At 36.7% G+C, this 17,844-nt stretch overlaps 1 protein-coding gene across 3 annotated transcripts in view; it reads left to right on the top strand.

Annotated features, from left to right (window-relative positions):
- Positions 1 to 664: 664 nt before the first annotated feature.
- Positions 665 to 17,844, top strand: part of KLHDC1 (kelch domain containing 1) — a 48,201-nt gene continuing 31,021 nt past the window's right edge. For 2 of the 3 annotated variants that reach the window (XM_006729620.3, XM_081830562.1), the window contains exons 1-4: positions 665 to 775; positions 14,264 to 14,334; positions 14,806 to 14,923; positions 15,356 to 15,474. In XM_006729620.3, coding sequence (XP_006729683.1) covers positions 680 to 775; positions 14,264 to 14,334; positions 14,806 to 14,923; positions 15,356 to 15,474 — 404 coding nt within the window. In that variant the 5' untranslated portion in view covers positions 665 to 679. Of the gene's footprint in view, positions 776 to 940; positions 3,353 to 14,263; positions 14,335 to 14,805; positions 14,924 to 15,355; positions 15,475 to 17,844 lie in introns of those variants that run through there. The other variant, XM_081830563.1, reaches the window with a different exon arrangement.

The following is a 17,844-nucleotide window of genomic DNA, read 5'->3' as shown; positions in this document are numbered from 1 at the left end:
ATTCTTCTCATTTTCACGAGTCACAAAACAGCGTTCTTCTTTAGATTTTTTTTCAACCATTTAAAAATGTAAAACCGTCCTTAGCTTGTGGGCCGTACAAAAACAGGCGGCAGACTGACTTTGGCCCCCAGGCCGTAGTTTGCTGGAAGACGTTTTAGAAAATCCCTAATGAAAAAAAGAAAAAAAAAAAAAAAATATATATATATATATTTCTATTTAATACATACAAACACCCCCCCCCCCATTCTTGTGGATAACCGTCTTTGCTGGCGGTTGAATGGAAAAGGAAGCCCACACAAAGCATTAATTAATTAATATGTCACGGCAGCATCAACTCTATGGACCAGAAGTCTATTTATGGAGGGAATAAGATACAGAGTTAGGTTGTACTGCCAAAACGACGCGATCCCAAGCGGAAAGAAATCAGCAGGTGGCAGGGTGCCGAAGCCAAGGCACCTCCGTCACTGCTCAGACCCGAGCATCCCTAACGGGCAACGCCACCCTGGGCCGGGCTTCCCGGGCGGGCTGCGGGACGGCGCAGACGCACTCGTTCCGCCTTCCCACCAATCTCGACCCTCGACGCGTTCCGTTCGTGCGTGGAGGAGCCCGGCGGGGGGAGAGGCCGCTCCGTGGGCAGGGGCTCCGGCGCGCCCAGCGGCTGGACCCGGCGACGGCGCGGATGGCGGACTCGCAGCCGTTCTGCGTGGCGGAGGAGCGCAGCGGTCACTGCGCCGTGGTGGACGGAAACTTCCTCTACGTGTGGGGGGGCTACGTGGTAAGGGGAAGAGCGGGACGGGGCGGACTCGCGCCGGGAGCCCGCCTGGCCTCTCGGCCCGAGCGGACGCCGAGCGCCCGCCCACACCCGGCCCCGAGGCGGTGGCCGGTCCGCGGCCCGGGCCCGGCGCGTCCGGCGCCGCCCCCCACCCCGCGCCCCGCCCGCCCCTCCGCCGTCGGCCGCTCTCCCAGCCGCGCCAGGGCTTGACGCCGCCCCGCCGTTGCTTCCACTTTGAAAGCCTTCAAACCCGCGTTCCGGGGCTCTTCCCACTCTGCGGCCCCCCCGACCCCCCGCAGCTGTCCAGTAACCCCCGGTCTGGCCAACGCTAAGTCCGTCTCTGCGCGATTAATTCTCTCTAAATGCTTGCGCAGACTTAAAGGCACAACGAAGACGCCGTGCTGTATTATTTTGTAAATATTTCCTATTGCTACAGCGCGATTCGGAATATTGAAATCACTGAAGCATTTGAATATTTCTAAGCGATTTTTAGTGGCATTCCTTTATCATTGGGTAATTACGAAGTTTTTTCGAGTCTCAAAATAGAGGCATATTAGCAACAATATACTAAAAATTGCTTAAATGCTTATCACAGTGGAGGTTTGAATGTATTTGTTTTAGTTTCTATAATCATAGGATTATAGAACCAAGGATTCTAAAGCCGGAAAACAGTTCAGGAATATATGCCAGCCCCTTCAGTTTACAGGGTTTGTTGTTGTTGTTGTTTTGTTTTGTTTTTTTTAAAGCAAGCCATCTGGAAGTTCTCTTGGAAGTAGAACCTACATTTTCTGACTGTCTCGATACTATAATGTGACAGATGTAACATGATTGAATCACTCACTGAAATAAAGTACATACTATCTCTTGTTAAATGATTCTCAGATCCAAGTCGGTTTTTGTTGTTGTTTTGTTTGTGTGTTTATTTTTAATTTGGTGCAGTATCAGGACGGGAAAATTAGAACTAACCTTTGAGTGCCTACTATACCTGGCATGTGCTAGGAACTTTCATATCCCTAATCTTATATAATCTTTTCCATACCCTGTCAGGTAAGTAATATCCCCATTAAAAATAAGGATGATGAGTCAATGAGAATGAATAATGTCCATTTGACCTCAAGGGCAGGAGAGTCCAACGTAGGTATATTGGATTTCCAAAGGCTATTTTTTTTCTATGATAAACTAACATAAATTAGATGACTGCTTTCTTAATGTCTAATATTTCCACCATTTGTTCTTTATAGAAAGAGCCTAGATATAATGATGGTTTTATGCAGAAGAAATATTTTGATTGTTTTTGAGCTCTGCTACTTGAAGATGTAGAGGTGTCAGACTTCTTCTGCTATATTGATTCTTAAGATTGTAAAAGTTAAGTGAAAAAATCTCATTTAAAACAGTAATCTGCACTATCTCGGATCTGGTGACAGTGTACATTTCTTTGGGGCCTACAAATGACATGTCTGAATATTTTTATCTCATTTTAATCTTGAAAATCGTGTAATTGATAAGATTCCAGGTGTTCAGGTGGCAGTCAGTGAATAGACTGTTTATTGATCCAATGAGTAGAGTGCTGTAAGAACTGCTCTGAAAAGTGCACACGGCTTTAGCTAGAGTGCTACAGGCATACCTTGCATACTGCAGGTTTGGCTCCAGACCACCGTGATAAAGGAGGTCAGATGAATTTTTTGGTTTCCCAGTGCATATAAGAGTTACATTATACTGTAGTCTATTAAATGTGCAATGGCATGATGTCTAAAAAATGTACATACCCTAATTTAAAAATACTTTATTGCTAAAAAAGGCTAACTGTCATCTGAGCTTTCAGCAGGTCATAATCTTTTTGCTGGTGGAGGGTCTTGCCTTGATGTTGGTGGTTGCTGACTAATCAGGGTGGTGGTTGCTGAAGGTAGAGTGGCTGTGGCAACTTCTTAAAGTAAGACAGTGATGAAGTTTGCATTATTGATTGACTCTTGCTTTCATTAATGATTTCTTTGTAGCATGTGATGCTGTTTGATAGCATATCTACCCACAGTAGAACTTCTTTCAAAACTGGAGTCAATACTCAAACCGTCCTGCTGCCTTATTAAGAATAGGAAATGTAATATTCTAAATCTTTCGTTGTCATTGCCACCATCTTCACAGTCTCTTCACCAGGAGTAGAGTCCATCACGAGAAACCACTTTTTTGTTCATGCATAAGAAACAACTTCTCATCCGCTCAAGTTTTATCCTGAGATTGCAGCAACTCAGTCACCTCTGTAGGCTTCACTTCTAATTCTACTATTCTTGCTATTTCTACCACATCTGCAGTTCCTTCCGCCACTGAAGCCTTGAACCTTCAGTTTTTAAAAAAAACGCAGTATCTGTGAAGCGCAGTAAAACGAGTGCAATAAAACAAGGTATGCCTGTACTTTTTAAATTTCAGGGATTATCAGCAGCTAAAATATGTCTAAGGCATGAGTGGAAGGAAAGAAAATGGGAAGCAAAAAAGAAGACACAGCATATCATGAGAAAAAGTTGAATCCTTCCTTTTTATTCAGATCCTTCTCAACAGAAGATAGCTAAAAGGCCTTGGAATCTGGAGGTAATCCAGTAGTCAGTAGTTAAGAATAATGATCAAATAATTCCAGATTGTATGTTCTAATCACAGTTTTCTTCCTTATTAACAAAAAACAGTGTGTGTTAAAATTCACAAATATATATCTAAAGCTTGAATGGCCCACAGATAACTGTCTAGATTACTCATTACTCTGTTGTTGGGACATATTCTAGAGGACATGGCATCTGAAAACAACTCTACCTCTCTCTAGAGGTGAGAGCAGAAGTGCTGAAAAAGTAAGTGGCACATTTGAATTGGTGCCAGAATATTCTTTTGCTCCTACTTCTTCCATGTCCTTTCAGTATCACTGAACTTCATGCAAACTTTAGTACTGCTACAGGGAACATTGAAAAGTTCCTGAGTAGTTCCCCCAAATTTTGGAGGAAAAGCATGTTTGTAGGTAGTATGCTTACCTCTTAGGATTTTATTTCCATAACACAATTGATGTTAGTCCTTTCTGCCCTGAACTTTTCCTTATAGAAAATATCTGCATAAATATGCGTAACTACATATTTCTGTTTTGGATGTGGACTTAAAGGAAGATCAATTTAGAATGTGTTTGAAAAGATTCCAGATGAGAGGCTTACAATGCCAGATATTAAAACATATCACAATACTATAATAGTTAAATCAGTGCTCCTGATGCAAGATGAGACAACATGATGGAATGGAAAAGAAACTACATAAACAGCCTAGCACACCAGCCTATTTTATACTTAAAAGGTAGCATTTTAATTCTGGAAAAACAATTACTCATTCAATAAATGGCCTGAGTATAGCTAGAGGAAAATGATAGTGGAGCCTTAGGATTGAAGAGTTAATGTAGGGAAATTAAGCTATATCATATCAGAAGAAAATATGTGACTCTTTTCAAATCTTAAGTTGAGAAAAGAAAAATGAATTGGGTAAAACTATGAAGGAAGATTGGTAGATAAAACTTTTAAAAAAGTAAAAAAATATGGTTTTAAACACCATAAAGTAAGAAAGCAAATGACAAACTGGGGAAAATATTTGCAATATATATCATAGGCAAAAATAAAGATTAATAACTGTACAAATAAAAGTATCTCCATTGAAAAATGACCAATGGAGATGTACAAGCAATGTACACAAGAAGAAATGTAGTATGAATCAAAGAAACCCAGCCGAAAATGAGATTTTTTCTTATTCAATTTGCAAATATTAAAAAGAATTTTTGAGAAGAGCATGGGGAAATGAATTAGTCTGGTAATGGGAGCACAGATTTGTATGACCTTTTTGAAGGAGAAGTTTAGTGATGTGTATCAAAAGCCTTAAGTGTGTATTCTCTTTAACCTAATCGTCCTGTTTTACATATTCTTAGACGGTCACATAGGCCATCCATGTCATGTGGAAGACATTTATTCTTTTCAGATGCTCAAAATTTGAACCTCCTTTCTCTATTGTAGTATCGACCATCAGATGAGTCTTGTAGGGGTATTTGTTGTAGTTGTCTGACTACCTCCTACCTACCTCCCTAGAATGTAAATTCTATAAAGATAGAAGTTTTGTTCCCTGTTGTATCCCCAGTATCTAGAATTGGGTAGAGCTTAGAGGAGGTGACCTATAAAAAGAGCCTGAGTGCCACGTACTCATTTTTCCAGCCTCCTTTGCAGCTAGGTTGTGGGCAAGTGGCTTGGACTTGGTTAGATGAATCTGTGCTAGATTTGGACTTGGAGTAAAGATGTAAAAACGAGGAGCTGCAGAGGATTCTTACCTAGCAAGAGAATCTATAGGAAGATCGAGGTCCCTGATATAAAAGGCAGAGCTACAAACGGTAGCATGTTGCTCCCCAGTGACAGCAGTGGTTAGCTCGCCGGTCCTGTTCTCTGGCATGATTTCAGACTTTGCTCTTCCTCGTGGACATCAGAGGCTGGTTCTCCAGCTTCCCTTGCCGATTTTGTGAGTGACTTCATATTCACTTCTGAAAATTTTATTTTCTTAATTTTAAAATTTGAAACGTACGTACAAAAAGAATAGGTAAAATAAGTATCATTTAAGTTAAACATGTTTAACTTCCAGATTAAGAATTCGACTAGAACCAGTACCTTAGAAGTTTTCTGTTTGTCTTTCACTGATCACAATGCTCCTCCCACTCCAGAGGATGCCAGTATCTTGATTTCTAGTTAATCACTCTTTTCTTTATAGTTTTGCCACACACGTGTCTATCTCTAAACAGTATATTATTTGGTTTTGGAATCCTAGCATACGTTTTCTTTTGTGACTTAGTTCTTTTAGTAAATGTATGTGTTTTAGATTCACACATTGCTTGTATTCGGCTAATGTGCCCTTGCATGGCTGTACCTGTTTTGACTTGATGTCCATTCTGATTAGTCAGTTTCTGTGCTGCCTGGTTATTAAATATTTTGAAAATCACCCCTGGATTCACTCATCTGATGTGTGTCCTGTATAATATTCTGTTGTGTGAATTTACTGCAATTTATTCCACTGTTGTTGAATATTTGTTTTGTTTTGTTTTTTTTTGGTATTGTTAAGAAGTGCTACACTGAACATTCTTATTACATGTCTCCTATTATATGTGCACAAGCATGCACACTCTCTAGGGCACATACCAAGGAATGGACTGCTGGGTCTCTTGGTATCCCACATCTCCAAATTTACTTGGAGATGTCACTGTTCCCAAAATATGTGTATCAGTTTACACTCCCCTCAGCCTCCTTACTCCACATCCTTGACAGCATTTGGTACCATCTGGCCCGAAATATTTTGCCAGTCCAGTGAGTGTGACATATTTCATTGTGGTTTTGTTTGCTTTTCTATGATTACTAATAAAGTTAAGTGTCTTTTCCTATGAACTATTATAAACTATTTGTATTTCCTCTTCTGTAAAAATGCCGGTTCATAATCTTTTGCTTATTTGTCTTTTGGGTATTTGTTTTTTTCTAACTGATTTATAGGAATTATTTAAGTATATAGTTGTACGAATTGAATATGTCTTCTCAGTTTGTAGCTTGTCTTTGTGCTTTCTTGATGATTGTCTTTTGTTCAACACAAGTTCTTCATTTTAATGTAATTTCAGTCTTTTCCTTAATTCTTTGTGCTTTCTGCATGTTTAATCTGTCACAATATGGAGATCATAAAATTTTCTGTATTGTCTTCTAAACAATTGTCAGTTTTGCTGTCCCTCTTTCAACCTTTTTTAAATCTGAATTTTTTGTTTGCTTAATTGGTTTAAGATAGAGATCCAGTTTCATTATTTTTTCTATATGGATAACCAATTGTCCTTGTGTCATATATTAAATAGTCCCCCCTTTCCCTGCTAACATGTAAACTCAGTCTATCACACATCAAGTTTTCAGGCATGTGTGTTCTCTTTCTAGGTTCTTTATTATGTTCAATTGGTCTCTTTTTTCTTTTGACAGAACCACATTATGTAAATTATAATAGCTTTATTAGAAGTTTAAATGTTAAATTATAAGTTTAAATACCCATTCTATCTTGTTCTTCAGGAATATTTTGGTTTTTTAGAGCCTTTTGTGCTTTTGTAATTTTCTTTACTATTTTTATTTTGTAGTAAAATATGTAAAACTTGTAATTTGCCATTTTAGCCATAGCTTAGTGTACAATTCGGTTGTATTAATTACATTCCACAATGTTGTACAGTGTTACCACTGTCTAGTTCCAAAACTCTTCATTTCTCCAAACAAACTCTATATCCATTATGCAATAACTCATACTCCTTTCCTCAGTCCCTCGTAACTTCTAATCTTTTTGTCTTTATGAATTTGCCTTTTCCTAGATATTCCAAATAATTGGAATAATACAATATTTGTCTTTCTGAGTCTGGTTTATTTTACTTAGACAATGTTTTCAAGGTTCATCTGTGTTATAGTATATATCAGAACCTCATTCCTTTTTATGGCTGAATAAGATACATTGTATGTCTATAAGGCATTTTGCTTATCCATTCATCTGTTGATGGGATACTTGGGTTGTTGCCATTTTTTGTGTACTGTGAGTAATGCTGCTATGAAATTGGCATACGAATATCTGAGCCCCTATTTTCAATTGTTTTGCGTACCTAGGAGTTGAAATGCTCGGTCATATAGTTATTCTACATTTAACTCTTAAAGGAACTGTATAATTGTTTTCACAGTGCTTCCTCATTTGCATAAACTTTAGAGGGAGATTGTCAAAAAGTACCCTAATGAGATTTTATGTTACTGTATTCAATCATTAGATCATATGAGGGTGACAGACAAGTTATGAAATTGAGTCTTCTCCAATTATATAGTATATCTCTCTCTTCAGGATTTTTTAAAATATGTTTTTAAAAAGCCTTACGGTGTTTTCATAGGGATCTTGTACACCTTTTATTGTATTTATTTCTTTGTATTTTTTATTTCTATTGTTAATTTTTTTAAACTAAATTTTCTGATTGTTGCTGGTGTTTTGAAATACAGTTGACTTTGAGGGGCGCCTGGGTGGCTCAGTCGTTAAAGCGTCTGCCTTCGGCTCAGGTCATGATCCCGGGGTCCTGGGATCGAGCCCCGCATCGGGCTCCTTGCTTGGCGGGAAGCCTGCCTCTCCTTCTCCCACTCCCCCGCTTGTGTTCGTCCTCTCGCTAACTCTCTCTGTCAAATAAATAAATAAAATCTTAAAAAAAAAAAAAAAAAGAAATACAGTTGACTTTGAATACTTTTGATTCTGGCAAGCTTTCTTAATTTACATTAATTCTCATAATTCATCTGTTAATTTTCTTTTTATTTTCTATGTAGTCAGACAATCTGCAAGTGATGACAGTTTTGTTTCTTCCATTCAAATTTTATTCCTTTAATTTTCTTTACATCACTGGTGGACACAAAGTACAGTGTTAAATAGAAGCTGTTTTTTTTCTTGTTCCTAATCTCAGAAGGATAGTTTTCAACTATTAACCATTAAGTTTGATGTTTGTGTTAGTGTTTTGTTTATTTGTTTGTAGATAACCTTTTTCAAATTGATGAAGTTTTCTTCCATCTGGTTTCCGATGAACGACTTTTAAATTTTGGAGAGTGATTTTTCTGCATCATACTGAGATAATCATATTTTTTCTCCTTTAGTCTCTTAATTTATAGTAATTTATAGTAATAGTATTATAATGCTAAAGTGATATTGCATTTTCTAGATTAAATGTAAGTTAGTATAATTTATAATTTATAGTAATAGTATTATAATGCTAAACTGATACTGCATTTTCTAGATTAAATGTAAGTTAGTATAATTTTTTTTTATACATTACTGGATCCTGTTTGCTAATTATTGAGGGAGGATTTTTACATCTGTTTGTAAGTAGATTAGGTATTGTTCCTTCTTTTATTTTCTGGGATGATTTTTGTAAGATTGAATTAATTATTCTTTGAATGTTTGGAAGACCTCAGCTGTAAAGGTACCATCTGGTACTTACTTTGTAGGGGAGGTTTGTTTGTTTGTTTGTTTTAAAGACTTTATTTATTTATTTGAGAGAGAGAGAGGGAAACAGCATGAGAGGGGAGAGGGTCAGAGGGAGAAGCAGGCTCCCCGCTGAGCCGGGAGCCCGATGTGGGACTTGATCCCAGGACTCCGGGATCATGACCTGAGCCGAAGGCAGTTGCTTAACCAACTGAGCCACCCAGGCGCCCCGTAGGGGAGGTTTTAAATCTCTGATTCAATCTATTTAACTCTATGGATTGTTCAGATTTTCCATTTTTTTCTTGAGTCAAGTTTGGTAAGGTTCCTTCACCCCACCACCAGCTTCAGGAGTCTATCCATTTCATTTAGGTTTTAAAATTTCTTGGCATAAATCTAAGTTGTTCATAAAACCCTCTATTTAATCTCTGTAGTAGCAATAGGTATGTCCCTTCTTCCATTCCTAAAATCATTTAATGGCAACTTCCTTTCTTTCCTTTTTTGAATAATTTTGCCAGAGCTTTATCAGCCTTCTGAAAAATCAACTTTTGGTTTACTTGATCTTCTCTGTTGTGTTTTTTTATTTCATTAATGTCTACTTTTTATGTCCTACTTTCTATGGGTTTATTATGTTGTTATTTCTTAAACTTCTGAAGTTGGATGCTTAACTCATTCTTTTTGAGACTTTTAAATTCTTTAAGTGTGTAAGGCTATACATTTTCTTCCAAATGCCTCTTTAACTGTCTTCCTCATTTTGATAAGCAGTATTTTGTTATTTTACAATCCCAATATTTTATACTTTCCACTATTATTTCTTATTTGACCCATATGTTGTTTGGGAAAATATTTTAAATTTCTATGATATTTTTACAGTTAGGTGTCTGTTATTAATTTCTAACTTAATTGTGTTATATTCAGAATGTGGTTTATGTCTGTCTGTTGCCAGTCCTTTGGAATATGTTGAGGCTTGCTTTCAGGACTAGCCTGTGATCAGTTTTCATAAATATACTTTAGTTCTTTTTTTAAAAAAAGATTTTATTTATTTAATATTAGAGCACGTGTGCAAGCATAGGGAGGAGGGCAGGCAAAGGGAGAGGAAGAAGCAGGCTCCCTGCTTAGGAGCCTGATATGAGACTCCATCCCAGGATCCTAGGATTATGACCTGAGCGGAAGGCAGATGCTTAAGCGACTAAGCCACCCAGGTGCCCCTATACCTTAGTTCTTATAAAGAATATATATTCTAATGATCAGGTGAAGTGTTTTATATATGTCTGTTTTATCAATCTTGCTGATTGTGTTGTTCAAATCTCCTACATCCTTTTTGATTATTTTATTTCACATTCTATCAATTATGGCAACAGGGATTAAAAACTCCTACTCTGACTGTAGATTTGTTAGTTTCTCCCCGTGGTCTTGTCTGTTTTTACTTTAATGTATTTTAGGCTACCTTTTGATGTGTATATGATTTTAGAATTATTCTATCTGGATAATTGAATATTTTATTATTTTGTAATGATCCTCTCTATGTATAGTAATATTAACTTGCCTTAAAATCTATTTTCTCAATACATCTACACCCGTGTTCTTTTGGTTAATATTTGCGTGGTATACCTTTTTCTATCTTCTGATGGAAACTTTGTATATCTCTATATTTTAGGTGTGTGTGTTATAACCTGAAAATAGCTGGATCTTGTTTCTGTCTAGTCTGACATTGTATATTTTATCTGAAGAGTTTATTTAGCCTATTTATACTTAATGTGATTCTGATATACTATTTTCACCAGATGTAGTTTTGTTTTGTTTTGAGAGAGAAAGGGAGAGCAAGGGTGGGGGGGGGAGGGGCAGAAGGAGAGAGAGAATCTTAAGTAGGCTCCATGCCCAGTCTGGAGCCTGATATGAGGCTCCATTTCAACACCCTGAGATACTGACCTGAGCTAAAGTCAAGAGTCAGTGGCTTAACCGACTGAGCCACCCAGGCATCCCCAAATCTGTTTTATATTTACCTCTCTCTGTTTCTCTTCCTCCTCCTTCTTAACTTTCTCATTTCAAGGATTGTTTAAGGAGTTTTTTGTTCTCTTTCCATTTTTTTTTTTGTCTTTGTGTAGAAATTATGATTTATTTCTAACCATGTAGTAGCTACTCTATTTCAACATGAATACTTCACAAAGGTCAAAGTTAATAGTTTTCCTTCTTCCCAGAGAGCTCAAGTATTTTAGAAAGTTTAAAGTCCAGTCTCCCCTTTCCCTAGGTGGTCCTATCCTGCTTCCCTCCCCTTAAATTAAGCATCAAAAAAAAAAAAGAGTTTAGCCCTTTTTATGTGTTTAAATTTACCCACACATTTACCAATTTCTTGTCATACTGTTTCTTATCACATTTCAGATCTTTAGTTGTAGATCATTTTTCTTTTGTCTGAAATAGCACAACTATTACAATTTCTTTAAGTGAGAGTTGATTGTTGGCCAACTGTCTCAACTTTTGTTTGTCTGAAAAGTTCTTTATTTTACCTTGGTTCTTAAAATATTTTATATATTTTTTAAGATTTTATTATTTGACAGAGTGAGAGAGCACAAGCAGGGGGAGCAGCAGAGGGAGAGGGAGAAGCAGACTCCCCACTGAGCAGGGAGCCCGATACGGGACCCTGGGACCATGACCTGAGCCGATGGCAGATGCTTAACTGACTGAGCCACCCAGGCGCCCCTCAAATATATATTTTTACTGGGTAATAGAATTATAGGGTGACAGTTTCATTCAACACATTGGCTAGTACTTAGTCTTGATTGTTGCTAATGGGAATTCAGTCATTAGTTGCCATTTGTTCGAAGGTGATTTGATTTTAATCTGGTAGTTTTTAAGAATATGTATTTTTCTTTGATGTTCTGTTGTTTTACTGTGATGTGTCTTGGTATGGATTTCTATTTATTTATGCTTGAAACTTGTTAGGACTTCCTAGATCTCAAGGATTGATGATGTTCAACAGTTTTGCAAAATTCTCACCCTTTGTCTCTTCAAATATTGCCTCTTCCTCATTCTCTCTATTACATGCTGGTGAAATCCTGATTAGACTAAGTTCTTCTCTTTCTCCATGTCTCTTAACTTCTTTTTTTTATATATTCCATCTCTCTGGGCCATATTTCCAGATAAATTAGTTAACTAATTTTCTTTTTTAGGGTCATCTTGACAGAACAGTTTTAGTGGAATGATGGGCTCAGAAGCCAGATTAATCTGGATTGATGAGAAAATGACAGGTGAAACAGTAGAGACATTCACTCTAGTTAGTGTGGAAGTTTTGTTGTGAAGGGAGCCAAGAAATAGGAGAAGGAATTAAGGGAGGGTTGGTTTGTTTTAAAGGTGAGTGATATTAAGGCACATTTGGATATCTATAGGAATGATCTAGTAGAGAAGGAAAACATGATGTAGAAAAGAGGGGATAATTTAAGAATGAAATTTCTCAGAAAACAAGAAGGAACAAGTCCACATTTTTCAATTCTTTGATTCATTTGTGTTTTTGTACCACCCCATTTAAAGATTAGTGAAAGAGATTTTTTTTTTTTAAATCAGGCTGAGATGAGCCTGCTGTCAATTTAACAAGTATTATTCACGTATCCGTTCACTCAATCAATCAACAAATAGTACATTTGCCTTTTTTGTGCGGGTACTGTCCTGGGCTCTGAGAACAGAATTTTATTTTATTTTATTTTTTTTTAAAGATTTTATTTATTTATTTATTTGAGAGAGAGAAAGAAAGAGAGAGCACATGAGAGGGGGGAGGGTCAGAGGGAGAAGCAGACTCCCTGCCGAGTAGGGAGCCCGATGCGGGACTCGATCCCGGGACTCCAGGATCATGACCTGAGCCGAAGGCAGTCGCTTAACCAACTGAGCTACCCAGGCGCCCGAGAACAGAATTTTAACAAGATAAACATGACCCATGCACTCACGAAGCTTATGGGTTGGTGGTAGTGGGTGGATGTGACACAGACAAAGACTTGGAAGGGAAAGTACAGTATAGTAGGAGAGCATTTAAAAGGGACCTTAAATCCTTTACCCTTTTTCTGGGAGATTAGAGAAGCAACATTTAAACTGATTTCCAAAGAATGAGTAGTTAACCAGGCAAATTCTGGGAGAGCATGCCAAGAAGAGAGAAGAGCACAGATGAAGGTCCTGTTGCCAGCAAGGAACTGGCAGAAATTTAGGAACTGAAAGAAGACTAGCGCACAGTGAATGAAAAGCAAGATGAGCTTTGGAAGGATAGCAGGTGCCATATAGTACAGAATCATAAGAATTTTAGACTATCCTGGGAGCAGTTGGGAAGTATTGAAGGGACTTAAAGAGAAGAGTGACAGAATCTATTTTCATAATATTTCTCTTGTAAAAGTGTGTTCGTGAGGCTACTGGAGCCTGATGCCGTTAAACCTTAGAATCATACAGTTACCACACTCCTCCTTACAATTAATTTGTTTACTTATCCATCTAATACGGCTTCCACAACCAGACATGAGTGGAAGTTTCCTTGGAATTAACAGAATGATTTTCTGCTTTGTGTGTGTGTGTGTGTATGTGTGTAAGTGTGTGTGTTAGAGAGGAAGAGAGAGAGATGGTGGTAGGGGTCAGATACTTGGTAGTCAAGATATATTTTTTAAAATTTAACAAACCAATGAGAAAATTAACCAACTCTATTTAGCATGTAAATAATGTATGCATCATATAGTCTAAAATTCTTAAACTGCTATCTTTTAAAACTAGCTATTTTTGAATTATTTTATAGACTCTAATAAATTATGATGGATTTGTGTAATGATTTGTTTTAATCCCTAAGTTTTTAGGCTTAATATAAATAAGATTGTTTCTCTATTCTTATTTCTCTTTTCATCATAAATGTCAGAATGTACTATTCTGTTTATGTTATCAGCTTCTTTAGAGATTATTCAGATTCTGAGTTGTCATTTTGACTAGCTAAATTTATCTTGATCCTTAGAGTCTATATTTAATGAACACCTAACACTATGCCTTGCACATAGTAGGCACTCAAAAAATATGCTCAGTAAATCAAGATATCTGATACAGTGCTCTTAATTTACCTTATAAAAATTTCATTCCTTTATTCCTTCCTTTCACCCAAAACATATTGCCCTTTTTTGATATTCCTTTTCTTCCTGACTTTGTAGTCTTCAGTATTCTGCTCAGAATGTTGTTATTTTGCTATACTCCCTTACTCAGAATCCCTTTTTTAAGGTTTAATTGCCCTGAGTCTTTTTCTTGAGACTCATATACTTGTTATTTTGTATTCTAAACCTTTCTTGTTTGCCCACTTTCTCTTAAAAGATGTCTTTTTCCTTTCTTTTTTGATCTATCTTAATTTAAATTGAAAAACCCATCTTGGAGCCTGTTTATGATTTTATATTTTGCAGCATCTTAACTGCAGTTTTCCCATCCTGAGGAACTATTTAATTGTTATTGTGTAATTGATAAACATAATTTTATGTATTCTGTTTTTAGTCTATTGAAGACAATGAAGTATATTTGCCTAATGATGAAATTTGGACCTATGATATTGATAGTGGGTTGTGGTAAGTAATTTTAAATTGCAAAATGTCCAGTCTTAATATCTGTTTTAAATATTTTCATTGACTACAGGGAATTTAAGACCAAACTTAGAACATACTGTAACATTTATTGTCTCCCTTTCCTTTTCTTTGAATGCTTTATTCTCGCTGGCTGGCTCTTTTCCCTGCTCCCTTCCTCTCTTTTCTCTTTGTCCTTTGCCATTCCTTTCAAGGCAAAGCCTGTCCCAGAAGACTTTGCTTTGTTCTACCAATTAATTCCCAATTCTAGTGATACATGAAGATTCTGCAATTTTTTTCACATAGGTTGAAAAGTCTTTACCATGGATCTTAGAGTTTTTACAGTATTGGCCACCATGGCATTTCAATTGTAATTGTCACTGACAATCTTCACTGAAAGAGTACTCATGGAGTTCAAAGGGAATTTTAATTTGCCTTTCTGGAAAGTCATGGAATTCCATGTTATTCTTGCTGCAGGACCATGCACCTCATGGAAGGAGAACTCCCTACCTCCATGTCAGGAAGTTGTGGTGCTTGCATTAATGGAAAGCTGTACGTTTTTGGAGGATATGATGACAAAGGATACAGCAATCGAGTAATACTTTCTTTCAATTCAGGAATGCAGCAAAATGTAATATTTAGTGTATCACTTAATCTTACAAGTTTACAAATATTTAAAAAAGAAGATAAAAATAGAAAATCTTGAGCTTACAAGGTTTTAAAAATAGATTGAAAATGCAGCCATTTTGTTCTTCTCTTCTTCCACGTCTTTCTGCTTCGGAGTTAGCTCCATGCTTAGTTGGTGTCTATAGGGCAGAGCATGATGGGACAGGATCCATTTCAGGATGTCTTATATGTCATTTTTGCTTCTAAAACACAGTCTCATTTTTATTAACTTTACAATGAATAATTTTATCTTTTAAAGAGAAAAGAGTAATATTATTAATTCTTGGATCACATATTCCCTCAGACACAGACTTAATTTTTAAATGCCCAGTCTGCTAATGGTGTTCTCCTCTTTTAAAAGCTTTATTTTGTTAATTTGCGAACAAGAGATGGAACCTACGTTTGGGAAAAAATCACCAGTTTTGAAGGACAACCACCCACACCACGTGATAAACTCTCTTGCTGGGTATATAAAGACAGGTAATGCAGCAAAATCGTCTCCTTAATTACACTTAAGTAAGGGTTATAGCTTGTGGCCAAAATAGAGAAAACTTGAAAGTCTGGATATTTTTTTCAAGGTATAATTACAAACTTGTTTTGACTCTGTGGATAATGGCAGTTCTGCATCCTGGATAAGAGCCATGTCATAAAAATAAGCATTGTGGAAGCAACTATTTGTTTTTTTTTAAATAAACTTACTATTTAATTAAACTTTCTGAATAGTTAACACATTCACATGGTTCAAAAATCGAAACCATATTAAAAAGCTGATAGTGAAAGGTCTGGCTCCCACTCCTATCCCCATCCACTCTATTCCCTCCCACCATGCACAAATAGCTACTTCTACTAATATCTTTTGTATTCTTAGAGTAGTGGTTCTCAAACTTGTCTGCCATTGGAATCACCTGGGGATTTTTTAAAAATTCCAAAGCCCAGGTGATACCTTATACCAATTAAATGGTCATCTCTGGGGTTATGATGTTTTGAAACTCCTCAGGTGTGTCCAAGATGCAGACAAGTTTGGAAACCACTGCCATCAGTGTTAATTTATGCAAGTAGAAGTAAATACAAAGGAGCGTATGCACACATTCCTTTTTTCTCTCTCTTCCTTACACAAATAGCAGTGTACTCTGTACATTCTTCTGCACCCTGCTGCTTCTGTTAGTTAACAGTATACCATGGAGATCTTTCATCTTTCTGTATCCTGAGTGAGAAAGCTGATTTCCTTCCTTCCTTCCTCCCTCCCTCCCTTCCTTCTCTTTCTCTTCCTTTCTTTTCTTCCTTTCTTTCTTTTAATAGCTGCATAGTATTCCCCTTTGAGGATATACCATAGTTTATTTAACCTTTCCCCTGTAAATGAAATAATACTTATTTCAATTCCTTTGCTATTACAAACTATGCTTTAATGAATATCTGTGTGTGTGTGTGTGTGTGTGTGATTGCAGATCTATCCATCGGATAAAATGAGATTGCATTTATAATTTTGACAAATACTTAGTTTGCTAAGGCTGTTGTAACAAAGTACCATAAACTAAGCGGCTTAAACAACAAAAATGTGCTTTCTTGTGTTTCTAGAAACTGGAGGTCCGAGATCAAAATGTCAGCATGACTGGCTCCTTCTCTAGGTTTTGAGGAGGAATCTGTTCCCTGCCTCCCCCCCAACTTCTGCGGACTTGCTGGCAGTCTCTGCTGTTCTTGAGCATATGTAGAGGCGTCACTCTGATCTCGGCCTCATGTTCACACAGCATTCTCTCTGTGTGTGTGGGGCTGCCTCTGAATTTGTCCCTCATATAAGGACACCAGTCACACTGGATTAGAGCCTCCCCTAATGACCTCATTTTAAATTGATTGCTTCTGTAAAGAACCTATCTCCAAATAAGGTCACATTCTGAGATACTGGGGATTAGGACTTCAACATATGAAAGGAGAACACAATTAAACCTATAGCAATAGATTCTGTCAATTTTTCCTCCATGGAAGTGGGGCCATTTTGCATTCCAACAATGGAATGCTTGTTTCTCCATAGTCTTGCCAAGAGTTTGCTGGCAAACTCAGATTGTTTGTTTGTTTGCCAGACTGATAAATGAGAAATATCTCAGTCTTATTTTCATTTTCACTGAAAAAAATTTTTTGTGGGGTGTGAATGTATTTTCATATGTTTAAGGGCAATTTTTATTTCTTTTTCTCTGTACTGTTTGTTTGTGTCCTGTGCTAATTATTTTCTATTTGAGTTTTGTAAACTTGATTTCTAGGAGTTATTTATATATTAAGGAAATTAGTGTTTGACTATGATATGATATGAAAATATTTTTCCAGTTTGTCATTTGTCTTTTGAGTTTGCTTAGTATGTATTCTGCATGTTTTGTGGTTTCCTGATCTTGAATCTTGATTAAAAGGTTATACATTAATTTACTTATATATTTTCCTCTAGTACTTTGTCATTTTATTTTTTACATTTATTTTTTTTAATTTAAATTCAATTAACGTACAATATATTATTTGTTTCACAGGTACAGTTCTGTGATTCATCAGTCTTATATAATACTCATTACATTATGTCTTATATAATGCTCATTATAACACATAAGCTCCCCGATGTCGACCATCATCCAGTTACCCCATCCCTCCACCCCCCTCCCCTTAATGTTTACATTTAAATCGTAGATTCATTTGGAACTTATTCTGTGAATGGTTATGAGATATGGATCCAAGTTTATCTTTTTTTGAATGGCTACCTGTCTGTAACTCAGTTATTTCCTTACCTTTATCATGTATTCCCCTAATTTTCATTGGTATTTGGGTCTGAGTTTTCTATTCTATTACATTGATCTGTTAATGAACAAGTACTTC

The sequence above is a fragment of the Leptonychotes weddellii genome, chromosome 9 (genome assembly GCF_054177405.1).
Source record: "Leptonychotes weddellii isolate Sample4059 chromosome 9, ASM5417740v2, whole genome shotgun sequence".
Taxonomy (NCBI): domain Eukaryota; kingdom Metazoa; phylum Chordata; class Mammalia; order Carnivora; family Phocidae; genus Leptonychotes; species Leptonychotes weddellii.
This window is presented reverse-complemented; position numbering and strand designations above follow the sequence as displayed.